Source organism: Perna viridis, chromosome 7, assembly GCF_037379345.1.
Source record: "Perna viridis isolate PV_CMFRI_1.1 ecotype Kerala chromosome 7, ASM3737934v1, whole genome shotgun sequence".
NCBI lineage: Eukaryota > Metazoa > Mollusca > Bivalvia > Mytilida > Mytilidae > Perna > Perna viridis.
In genome coordinates, this window is record NC_142451.1 from 17,036,503 (window position 1) to 17,048,967 (window position 12,465).

Below are 12,465 nucleotides of genomic sequence, written 5' to 3' on the forward strand. Positions count from 1 at the left end.
CCTGTCAGATGATCAACACGTTTCGTCATCCTTTTATTGGAGCACCATGTCAGGACCTTACATGTGCGCTATTCGGGCCATTCCAACGATAGAAATAAATAAATGATAGCATATCAATGAGATTTTTAATCGTTCTGTTTAGTTTAGTTAGTTAGTCAAGTTTGTAACATGACAATATCCTTTTTATTGTTGAAACACATTATTTATCACATGTAGCACAAGTGCGTTTTTAAGTTCATTGAGTTTATTTTACCTACATGCTTAATGTTAAACCTCCAAATCTTCGGAATGTATACAATATATGGTATGTCTTCTGGACCGTCAATCTTCATGTAATAAACCCTATAATAGACGTACATGTGTGTAAGTAAATATGTAATTGTTTTATTGTAGGATAACTGCTACGCATTTTTATGCTTAACCAAGACGAAACACGGCAACTTTCTCACTTGAAAGTACCCGAGAAGTTCGATTGATTATGTCATAGACCTATGTTTTACTTACAGGTCTGTGATGATATAACTGGACCTTACCCTTTCCAGAATTTCAGAATCCGCCACTTGAGCGACTCGACAAGATTTCCTCATACATCTCAACTGCTGTATATAGATAGTCTTCTTCATGATAGAAAACAAAAACAGTTTATACAAAATAATTTGAATGTTCAAGCCTAGAACGCTTACCTCATCGCAGTGCAAGGTCCCATTTTTTTTACATCTACTCCAACTAAGTACATGGCTATGAAAAATACCAATATTGTTCACTGCAGTCATTTTTTCTCTTTATTTATCGTTGAAGTCTGACTAGTGTTCATCCGGCTTAAGCTGGATACATTATAAATTTACACTTCGAAATGCATGCTCTCCCGGTATGATTTTCATCTTTTTACCATGTAAATTTAACTAAATTTTTCCGAATCCAATAGTTAAATAGCTGATCTTAAATTAAAGTACAAAAAATTCCGCAATCAAATATTATCTCAGAAATACTATATAATTTTCAGATAGGACTATATACCATTAAGAGAGGATTTTGGTAGTCTGATAGCTCAGACTCATGTTTAATAAAGCTTCACACATGTTTGGACCCTTTTTAATTGGAAACTTTAGTATATTTTGTGTCAAATAGAACACATGATAGCCAATTGCAAGGGCCCCTTTTATAAAATTTCTGGATCTTTCGTGTGAACTGGAATGAATTGTAACTTCATATGATTTGAAGTGAATAATTAATTATATGTACGGTCCATGAATGGTTTTTATTTTTTATAGTACCAAAAACGTCACATTTCCATCTTGATGCACTTCATGACTGCCGACTTACCTTATCAGATGTAAGTTTTTTCCTTAAATTGAGGAGTGCAAAAAAAAAAAAGCAAGCAAACAAACAAACAAACAAACAAACAAAATTAAACACAAAAGTTAACAAACTGCGTCATAGGCGTCAGTTAACATTTGTGTTTAATTGCGATAACTATATAGTTTTTTTAAAAGATTTTGTCTTGCCTCTTAAAAATAAGGGGCTAAAGGAGGGATTAGAATTTATACTGAGAAAAAAAATCATATCAATCCGATTTCGATGATTCAGATGTCAATGTGGCCATTTTAAAATTTTGTTTATAAAGGGAAAAGCTTTTTTTCCGACGCAGTCGGTATAGTTTCGCTTTTTACCTTTTAACCTTAAGGACGCTCTTCTATGGAAACACAAATCACCTGATCGCAATTATGTTTCCCGATTGGCCAAATGCTGCTAACTAAGTGGCGTTCGAAAAAAACTGTATCGAAAATTTTAAGTTGCGTTCGAAAAAACAATCGAAAATTTGACATTGCGTGCCATGTGTTATTTTCTTTAAAGAAATGTAGATACTTAGAAAAGAACAAAATTTTACAGCGTCGACTATCTTTTTTTAAGATAGTACTTGTTTTACATGAGATACTTATCTCGAACTGTTTTGGAGTTTAAGGGTAAGGAATTGGTCTGATTTTGAAATATTTTATTGGATAGATCCTCCATTTAAATACCTGCATGCCTGCGTTTTTTCAATAAGATTTCAGATTCTCTTACGAGTTATAAGGCGCCAAAGGGGGCAACGCCTAAAAAGACTTCTTAATTTTGGTGCAATTTTTTATTTTGTTTTATTGGATTCTTTAAGAAAATCACAGTCTACATTTTTTTAATCATATTTCTGATCTCTCTCACACTTTTCGAGTTATAAAAGGCCAAAGGGGAACACGCTTAAAAAATCTACTTTTTAGCTCACCTGGCTGAATGCAACGTGAGCTATTCCCATCACTTGGCGTCCGTCGTCGTCGTCGTTAAAAAATTTTAAAAACTCTTCTCCTCTGACATTACTTGACCAATTGGAACCAAACTTGGTCTGAATGCTCCTTGGGGTATCATGCATTAAACAGAAGTTGGAATTTTTGATCCGTCGAAAAACATGGCGTTCGTTTCTAAAAATAGAACATAGGGGTCATGCAGTAGTTTTTTTCGCATATTATATCTCAAAAACCGTCAGGTTTTGTCAAATAAATTCAATTGCTGAAATGATCCTTATTATAAGGCATACAAAAGTCTTGAAGGGATCAAAGTTGTCAATCGACTCCAGTTATTGCCCTTGAAAGGTGAAAAAAGGTAGTTTTTTTGGGTTTTTTTTTTTGTTATTTTTTAAACAGTTTTCAGCCAATATCCAATATCTTGAAAACTATGATAGATAAAAAGAAACCTTTATTTGCTGAAATGATCCTTATCATAAGTCCTACCAAAATCTTGCTGAATCAAAGTTGTTGGACAACTCCTTGTTAAATTTATTGACCTTGAAAGGCAAAATTTTAACAGGTGAGCGATTCAGGCTCCTGGGCGCCTCTTTTTAGTTTTTGGTCCGATATTTTATTTTTCTATTTGATTCTACATGACTGCGTTGTTTCAATCAGATTTCTTACGATTTTCGAGTCATAGGGATCGAAAGTAAATGTCTTTGATTAGCACCCTAAAAGCAGAACTTTTTCACCTTAAATCGAATTTCTAATTTAGTGCTACATATTGTGTCCAAAGAGTAATCAAGGGAACCAAGATTCCAGCGGAAATCAAAACAATGCAATCCAGTTACAAAGACCAGACATGAAAAACAGACACAAACAACAAAAAAGATAAAACAACCAAAACAATGCACACAAAGCAACAAAAGTGAATGAGCAACTCGGACTCCTCTAAAAACCGGTAGGGTAAGCGTCCTCTGCTTTTCTAGAAACTCCAGCCGAGTTGCTCATAAAAAGTCAATTCCAGGGTAGCAAAAAGAGGAAAGAAAAACAATGACACATTGAACAAACCAGTTTTCATGGTGAAGATGGATACACCCACAGGGGCTTGTTTCCAGTATCAAATATTGCAGCCCCACTAGTATATAAAACACAGGGGCTTGCTCCTACTATCAAATATGCAGGCCCACTAGTAAATACAACACAGGGGCTTGCTCCAACTAACAAATATGCATCCCAACCAGTTGTATATACTCCTGGGAGTCTCTTGTTATTTATCCGCAGGTGAAATCAGGTATCCGTTATTGGTCTGCAGGTGTATACTCTAGAATCTTCATATTTTAATCCAGAGCATTTTTTTTTATTTTTACCACTGAAACATTAAAAAAAGTAGTTGCCTCAGTTCGCTCATGAGAATATATTTTGATAGCTCTCTGCTCTTACATAAATGAATGATTTGGAGAAATTTCTTGTTTTAAATATTCAGTTATCATTTATCTATTATAGACAGTAATGGGAGAACGCACATCTTTTCCAAGAAACATCCTTGACAGGGAAAAAGTTTTCATTGTCACAGGCGCAAATACAGGTAAGTGTCGAAGTTTGGATTAAAAAAAAAACGAAAAAAGGTTCCAATATGTATAGGTTTCTAAAAAGCCAATTAAGCAGTAACAGATTGGATGTAATTAGCATACCTAAATTTAAAAGGTATAGGCAAAGTAACACACACTGACAATAATCTCTAATAGGCTATTATGTAAAAATATGCTACTCCAGGCATGACGTTTGCTGAGGCATTTTTTTTTTTCAAATCTGATGTTTATTCCCCACTAACAGGGAGACGACCAAGTAAACTAAATATGCCTCCCCAAGTGACATAAATAATTTTGACTACTTCTAGGCAAAATGTATGAAAAAGTATTTTAAAAAATCCACATTTATTTGTTTAAGGAGCAGCAAGAAATTGAAGATCATACACTAATGGACACGAATGCATAAGAGTAATCAAGGGAACCAAGGTTATAGAGGTAATCAAAAGAATGTAATTCAGGGACAAAGACCAGACATGGAAAACGGACATACACAACAAAGAACATAAAGTAACTAAAATCATACATACAAAGTAACAAAAGTAAATGAGCAACTTGGACTCCACTAAAAACTGGGAGCATGGACCAGGTGCACCGGTAGGGTAAGCGTCCTCTGCTTTTCTAGAAACACCCGCCGAGTTGCTCATAAAAAGTCAAGTCCGGGGTAGACAAACGAGGAAAGGAAAACTATGACCCGTTGAATAAATCAGTTTTCATGGTGCTGATGGATACACCATAACGATCCACGAGTTCATGATGACGACCATAAAACTTCTGTAGTGATGACTTCAATCTTGTAGCAACATAACCCTGTTCCAGAAGCCTATTTGTTAGAGTTCTAGCGCGATACAAAAAGTCTGCGTAGTTTCGGCAAGCTCTGGCATAACGTATGAGTTGTGATATGAACACTCCATACGCAGGAGCCGAAGGGATGTTGCCACAGATGAAAGAAAAGTTGACAATTCTGAATGAAAAGTCATCACGTTTGTCGTAAAGTTTGGTCAGTAGTTTTCCTTTACCATCGATTTCTAAGTGTAGGTCAAGATATGAGGCTGACTTCACAGTGTCTGTAGTATCTTTTATCTCAAGTTCTTTTGGGTAGATGCGATGTATCAAATCCCCGAAATTAGGATTGTTTAAAAATAATACGTCATCTATATAGCGGAAACTGAGATTGAAGGAGCTAGCCAAACGATATTCTTTCTTTCTGATCAGATTAGCTATAAAGTCAGCCTCTTAAGAGTAAAGGAATAGGTCAGCAAGTAAAGGAGCACAATTTGTTCCCATTGGAATGCGACAGTTTGTTGAAAAACACGTCCACCACACTGGACAAATATGTTGTCGATTAAAAATTCCAGCATTTTGTAAACATCTTCCTCTGTATACTTGGAAGATGATTTTGAATTATTTCTCACAAAGTATGAGGAATCTCTACCAAGAACTATATATTTGTATCTAGGTATACCATCTTTTTTGGAAAAACAACGATGTATAATGTTTTTAAGTCGGGATTTTAACTGAGTATGGGGAATAGAAGTATCAGTGTTGAAAAATCATAGGTTTTAATGCTATTATATTCAGATAATAGTCTTGAACTGATTGTCTCCATAAGATCTTTCGATTTTTTCAGGATCCACATTGAAATAGTACTACTACGGGAGTAACAAGTGTTGTGGTAGGACTGCAGACCCTCTTTGACAGTTGTGAGTATAGAGGTTAAAAGTTCTGAAAGAGGTTTGGGGGTACATTTTGCAGATCCACCTATGAAACGTTGTTTGTATAGATTCTTGTGAAGTTTAGGAATCCAATACATAGACGGTAAATCACAATCATCGTCCCTGGTAGAGAGACCAAAAGAGGATAGCACAGATTTATGGTTTTCCACAATCTCTTCTTTGGAGAGAGTGGTAGCAGTATAGTTCTTATCTTTGCTATTATTTTCTACGTCCACCTCTGATAATAAACATTGGATATAAAACGTTTGGCCGACAAAAACAATGTTGTTTTGGGCTTTGTCTGCTGGTACGACAACACATTTGTCATGTATAGCAGACAATGTTTTTGCTACATCGGGGACTATGAAAACTGATGTAGCATTGGCACTCATTGACCTACTTTCATTCGTTTCAAAATTAAAGACCTCACGGCCTTTAACCACTCTGACAGACAATCAATGTCTTCTTGTTCTCGTTTTATCCATTTTCTTGCATAGTCCTCGACAGCATCAATTATAATTCCAATTTATGGAGCGTGGTTCACGGTACTTGGGACCTTTAGAAAGGATATTACGCAGAGATTCGTTTTCGATAATGGTTAAATCCCCCGTAACGACGTGACCAGAAGGACCATATTTGAATGGCGAGGTTTTGTAAGAACAGTCAGGTGGTTTAGCCTTGAAGTCCTCAATCTCGAGATTCTGCAATAGCCTTTTATAATTGAAAATTTTGGATGCGATGGATGAGGTATAGGAATTTGAAATAATTGGTATGGATTTGTCTTTGAAATATGGGGGAATTTTGTTGGTAACGTTTTTGTGATGGAGGATGTTAGCCAGATTAATTGCATCTATACCTTTGTTGACAAACGGTAGTGGAAGAAATGATCGTTTTTCTTCATCTTGACTTTTCACACAAACTGGTCTAAAGAGTCTGTGGAAACCAATATCCAAAATGATGGCAACTAGTCTGTGTAATGATGAGGTGGGGTCAGAAACAGGAGTGACAAGACTTGTTTTGTAAAGGGAGTGTAGTAGAGTGAGAGGTATAGAATGAAGTTTGGTTCTAATGTGATGAAGTCCAAAAATACAATTAAAATAAATATATAAAATTAATTAAAGCCTACCACTAGGGTTTTCAAAATGGTACCTATTAAATGCGAAACGAAACGAAATCTTTAAAGTGTGAAACGAAATTGTAAAGTGCGAACGAAAATGCAATATGCGAAACGAAACGAAACAAAGAAAATAAATGTAAGTGAATTGTAGCTATATAAACATATATGTACTAGCAAACCAAGTTATTGCCATTACATTGTTAATTAAGAAGAAGAAGACATTCAGTCTGATATGGACATGAATAAGAATAGTACATGATCCTTACATACATATATTTACATATGTTAATCTTGGTTAATCCTTTTTGAATATTTATCGCTGTATACATCTTAAGATTTATTTCAAGTACTTATATGTGTATATAGCTACAATTCACATACTTTTATTTTCTCCGTTTAGTTTCATTCGCACTTTACAGTTTCGTTTCACACTTTAATTTTTTGAAGAATTTCATTTCGCATTTTATAGGCACCCTTTCAAAATAACATCCAGTTACAAATTTTCTCCAACAATAAAACTTTATTAAGCTTCAGCCTTGAACAATGTTATTTTTATTCTGCAGTGATATGATCCGATTTTTATGGGATATATTTATTTTGTAGTCAATGTCACTGCTTGTTAACAAAAAAAAGTATGAAAAACTTAGTTCTGCACCCAAGGGTCATAACTCAGCAAAATATTAACAAACCCAATCAAAATTCAAACTTGATTTTTAACTCATCAAGATAATATTGAATGAACATCTACATGCACTAAAATAAGTAGTGTGGAATACTGCATTTTTGCATTTTTTTTTAAACCAAGGGCTTAAAAAATGACAACCCAATACAAAACTTGTTGATCTATAACTTTTTGTGGTTGAGTTATTCACAAAATATCATATGAACATATGCAAGCTCTACAAAAAGAAGTGCGAAAACTGTGTTTTTGCATTTATTTTCTTAGGTCAAGGGCCATAACTCAGCAAGAAATTAATAAACCTTTTCGAAATTAGAACTTGATATGTAACTTATCATTAGATATTTTCAACTAAATTTTACATGGTAAAATTATATATTAAATTTTATACTGATTTTTTTCTTTACAGAACACACAGAGGATGGAAACGAAATAGCTTTTCAGGTAAACAGTTTGACTTATAATGTGTGACAATTGATAAATCTAGTTAGAATACACAAGGGGGTGGGGGTCCATAGATTTATAAAGAGGGATGGGGTTCCAGCCATTTTATTCCAAATTTTGTACAAAATTAACAAAATTCCCAAACAAAAAGGGGGTTCTGACAATTTCAACCCGTGCAGGTCCGGGTGTAAAAAAGAAAAGGTCTGCAGAAGCACTAAGCTTGTCATAAAAGGTGACTAAATAGTGCTCAGAACCCTGCTCACAGAACAACTGAGTTGTGTGCCCCAGGTGGTGGAATGGGGTACCCCTGGCGTGTTACTAGTGTTGTCAGGCTATAATTTGGAAAACCTGACCGCAAACCGTAGTGGTGCACCGTGTTGGGAAAGATGCCATGTTCCTCGCACATTAAAAAAACCCTACTGTGGTATTCTCCCGGAGTAGGAACCATAGGGCTCCGCCACAGGAGGCTAAATTGCACGACCCTACCCACCTCCCCCTATTTCCAGTGGCAATCAAAATTTCTGGACCCCATTATCCTTGTGTCCCATCCCATTTTTCATTTCATCATCCTTTCATGTTCATTTTATCATCCACTTCATGTTCATCGCCTGAATATAGCTGAAATATTGCTGCTCGGGCGTTAAACCCCAACAAACAAACAAACAAACAATCTGACAATTTCATACCAATATTATTATATAATTTAAATAAATAAAACATATATTGTTATGTGTATGAAAAAAATTCCATCCTTCCTTCTCCATTTAATGGTCTCTTAAGGCTAAGGATATATTGTTTAGTCTATTGAATAGAAAACAACTAATCACATTAATAATACAATTTTGATGCTAGGTGAATTATTTGAGCCAGCTGTTGATAGCGGTTCATCTAATACCAGTAATGAAGAAGTCTGGTTGTGATGACTGTAGAATTGTTATGGTAACAAGCCACGCCCATCACTATGCTCCTAAATTTGATACAGCAAGAATTCAACCACAGTATAACACAGCAGATAGTTATGATCAAATAGACTGTTATGGGAACTCAAAACTTTATCAGGTACTAAACGAGTTACACCATCCATATGATCTTTTTACAAACTACATTTGATTTATATCTACATGTACATATTGCAGAAGATTTAGAAGAATAAGAATCTCTATTTATAAAATATAAAACATAGTAACCCCTCACTAAACAATGATTTTAAGGCAATGACTCTTATAAGAAGATTTGTAGACTTTGGAGAATTGGTACAGCCACCCATTGTAGGGCAAATATTTTTGCTGTATTAATTAGTTTTGAAGATACATGTAAAACATTTAATGTATTTAAGGATATATGTTGCTAAATTAGGTTATCTTCCACTTCATGATTTCATAAGAAACATAGTTTTCAAAAATATGGCAAAAGTGACAGACACCAAGTAAATATTAACTCACAAAAAAAAGTGAATTATTAAGGAATAGAAGAAAATCAGGTGGACGTTAGCAGAATACAAAAAAAAAACTCTTTCAGGAAAAAGATAAAGTATGTCCTTATTGGAAACAAGATATGATGTTTCAGGTTATGGCTATGTACTTCCTCAACAGAAGATTAAAGGGAAGCAACATCACTGCAGTTAGTGTATATCCTGGATTCACCAAATCTGGTCTAAATAGCCAGCTCCAGTGTACTGGTCTAAAAGCTTTAGTACTTATTGTATTGACACAATCCAGACAGGCCTTAGGTATGTGGAAATATAGCTGCTCCACAATGGCCATATAATACAGCATGTTAGTCCGAGATGTGTATTCTTTAAACTACTGGAATTTTTTTTAAAAAATACAAACTTTTTGATCTTATGTTTGTTCTTGCATTGTCTTTTCTTGGAAAGGAACTTAAAAAATCAACTGGATGCTAAAGAAAAATGACACTTTAATATTGAAAAAACTGCATATGTACATGTACTTAAGTAGATAAAAATAGGAATGTTATATAAATATAATGTTGTATTAATGATATACCTTTTACTAAAATTTGTAAATAATTTGTGATTAATCTTTCTCAAGGATTTTACAGATCTGCGTATGAGGGTGCTGAGACAGTAATCTATGCTGCCATATCTCGGGAAATGAAAGGAGCTAGAGATGTTTACTACTACAACTGTAAACCCAGTCCAACTGCAACACATGCAAAGTAACGTTTACAGAGCAGTTAGGAAAACTGCATATGTACATGAAAATCATTTGTAATTTTTCATACTAATATATTTCAATTATTTCTCAGTTAAATTTGTTTTTCTTCTAAAAACTTAACATACGTGTATAATAACACTCTAGATTGATAAACCAGGAATTAGTGGTAAACAGTTATAACAAATACAAACATAGAGTATGAGTAAAACTTCCTTGACCTTGTCTTGTATTTATACCCCGCTCCAAAGGAGAGGGGGTTATATTGTTTTACACTTGTCCAAGTTTCTGTCCATAACATTTATTCTGTCAGAGTTTTCTCAGGAACTTGACACAGTGGTTTGAAATTTTAACACATTCTTCTTGTAAGTATGCCATATGGTGGGATTCATTTTTTGGGAACATTAGACAATAAGTCTTCTGATGACCAAGGACTTTGTTTATTTTCCTTATATCGTGATATAAAGTGGGGGTATCATTAGTGAGCCATTGCTCACAGATTTTGATTCTTTGACCTTGTCGTGGATTTTATATGATTGCTCGACTCATGCATTTTAATTGATTCTTTGACCTTGCCATAGATTTTCATTGGTTCTTTCATCTTGACATGTATTTTAATTGATTCTTTGACCTTGTCATGGATTTTCATTGGTTCCTTGATCTTGACATGTATTTTCATTGATTCTTTGACCTGGTCATGGATTCTCATTGGTTCCTTGATCTTGACATTTATTTTAATTGATTCTTTGGCATTGTCATGCATTTTAATTGATTCCTTGACCTTGATGCATGTTTTAGTTTATTTCTTGTTCTTGACATGTATTTTACTAGTAATCAATTTGTTAGTGTTGTCACATATATAATTAATTCCTCAACCTTGTCATGTGTTTTAATTGATTTAAATGATGAATAAAACAAATGAATTTTTTTTATGTTTTTAGAGAAAAAGAGAGCCAAGAATCACTACTTAAAGAATCTTTGAAACTCTTGGAGAAATACATTCCATCAGAAATGGCCAAGCATTGGCTTGAGTGACTAATTCTATAACAAGGAAGACAAAATACAGAGGACAGTGTACTTTTCAGACTGGACCATGTTACTGGGCTGGTTAAATATCATTCTTGCTTTGCATTCAGTTTGCTACTTTCAGGTACATCAACATTATGCATAGCTTTAACCAAAGACAAATGCTTTTATACAGCAGATGATGTACAGTAAGTCTTTCTTAACCAAACCCTGAATAAACAGGAAACCTGTATACACCAGATATTTTTTGAAGACTTCACATAATTTTATATGTATTTTGAACCTGGGTTAACAGCACACCTGTCTAAACTGAACTAATTGTACAATCCCAAAGTAGTCAAATTTAGACAGGTGTCATTGTACCACAGAAATTAAGGAGGTAGACCTATGGTAAGGGACATAACTCTTGTAATCAGTGATATGTTCGTATCACATTTAATTTCACCAGAGCCTATCAAGCTGTCATTTGAAACAGAATGATATCAGTCCAGGTTTTTTTCATTGATGTAAAATGCTGAATACAATCTTTCTAATTAATTTTTAAGAGTTGTGTCCCTTGCCCTAAGTCTACCTCCTCAACACCATTATAAAGAAAAGGTCAGTTTGATATACTGTGTCATAATGTAGTATGATAACATGGCTGGAGAGGAGAAGATTGAAAGGTTAAATATACCATCAACAGTGATTATCACTTTTTTTAATGAATATGACACTAAAGAACAATGCAACACTTAATCTATGGTTACCACAATTATATGTCATTTGAATGACAAAAAATGATTATCACCTGTCATTGCTCAATCAATATAAATTAGAACATACTTTTACATGTACATGAAATAGTTATTAAATGTCATTCTCCATAAAAATCAAAGAATGAAAGGTACTTTCTGAAATATCATGTCACAGATTATGTCCAAAGTTTGATACATTTTACTAGTAGTACTTTATAATGTGATAATTCATCACCTTAAAATGTTTTACAATAATTGGTTGCCTTGGAAACTGATACTGTACTTCCATTGTTGCACCTTATATAATGCTAAGATAATTGGCAAATTTCTTTTCATGTGAAGTTTTCAAAATTGTTCTTACATTTCGATTGAAATGCTACATTATTGCATTGTTTTTTTCTTATAGCTTTATATGACTTGATGTAAAGAGTAAAACATTGCATTTGGCATTTACTTTTCGACAGAACAATTGTCTCATATAATATTATGCCATTGCCAATTATTGTAATTGTGTTTATGCTAATAAAGAATTTGAATTTGAACATAATCCTCTGTTTAAGAAATAATATTTAAACAAAGTTCCAACTTTTTTTCCAAAATACAAATTTTTAAAGATGCAGGTCTTTAATTCTCTGCCACTGAATCTTGCCATAGTATAACATCATCTAATGCATATCTTAAACTAAAAGACTTCTAAAATTTGTAACATAATCATGGTATTATTTTGTA

The 12,465-nt window shown here is 33.8% G+C and overlaps 2 protein-coding genes across 10 annotated transcripts in view; one reads left to right on the forward strand and one right to left on the reverse strand.

Annotated features, from left to right (window-relative positions):
• The window catches only part of LOC148611570 (transcription factor CP2-like), a 41,964-nt gene extending 41,145 nt beyond the window's left edge, over positions 1–819 (reverse strand). Inside the window, exons 1-2 of one of the 3 annotated variants that reach the window (XM_088592237.1) lie at positions 684–819; positions 258–342 (exon numbers count right to left, since the gene is read on the reverse strand). In XM_088592237.1, the coding sequence (XP_088448363.1) occupies positions 258–259 (2 nt within the window). In that variant the 5' untranslated portion in view covers positions 260–342; positions 684–819. Of the gene's footprint in view, positions 1–257; positions 343–533; positions 550–683 lie in introns of those variants that run through there. The other 2 variants (XM_088592240.1, XM_088592238.1) reach the window with 2 other exon arrangements.
• On the forward strand, positions 7–12,283 carry LOC148611571 (retinol dehydrogenase 14-like). 7 transcript variants are annotated; one of them, XM_088592252.1, is made up of 9 exons: positions 7–63; positions 507–601; positions 1,272–1,333; positions 3,765–3,846; positions 7,768–7,802; positions 8,655–8,861; positions 9,369–9,531; positions 9,854–9,980; positions 10,918–12,283. In XM_088592252.1, the coding sequence occupies exons 4-9, from the start codon at positions 3,771–3,773 to the stop codon at positions 11,009–11,011; spliced, it is 702 nt and encodes a 233-aa protein (XP_088448378.1). In that variant the 5' UTR covers positions 7–63; positions 507–601; positions 1,272–1,333; positions 3,765–3,770; the 3' UTR covers positions 11,012–12,283. The 7 variants fall into 7 exon arrangements, with proteins under 7 accessions (XP_088448378.1, XP_088448381.1, XP_088448374.1 ...); XM_088592253.1 differs by having other exon boundaries at positions 54–146; XM_088592255.1 differs by lacking the exon at positions 1,272–1,333.
• The last annotated feature ends 182 nt before the right edge of the window (positions 12,284–12,465 follow it).

Coding starts and splice junctions, on each gene's coding strand:
- LOC148611571 (XM_088592248.1), top strand. CDS start 258: ATGCTTAATGTTAAACCTCCAAATCTTCGGAATGTATACAATATATGG. Junction 1,334..3,764: donor GCCGACTTACCTTATCAGAT/GTAAGTTTTTTC, acceptor TATCTATTATAG/ACAGTAATGGGAGAACGCAC. Junction 7,803..8,654: donor GAAACGAAATAGCTTTTCAG/GTAAACAGTTTG, acceptor TTTTGATGCTAG/GTGAATTATTTGAGCCAGCT.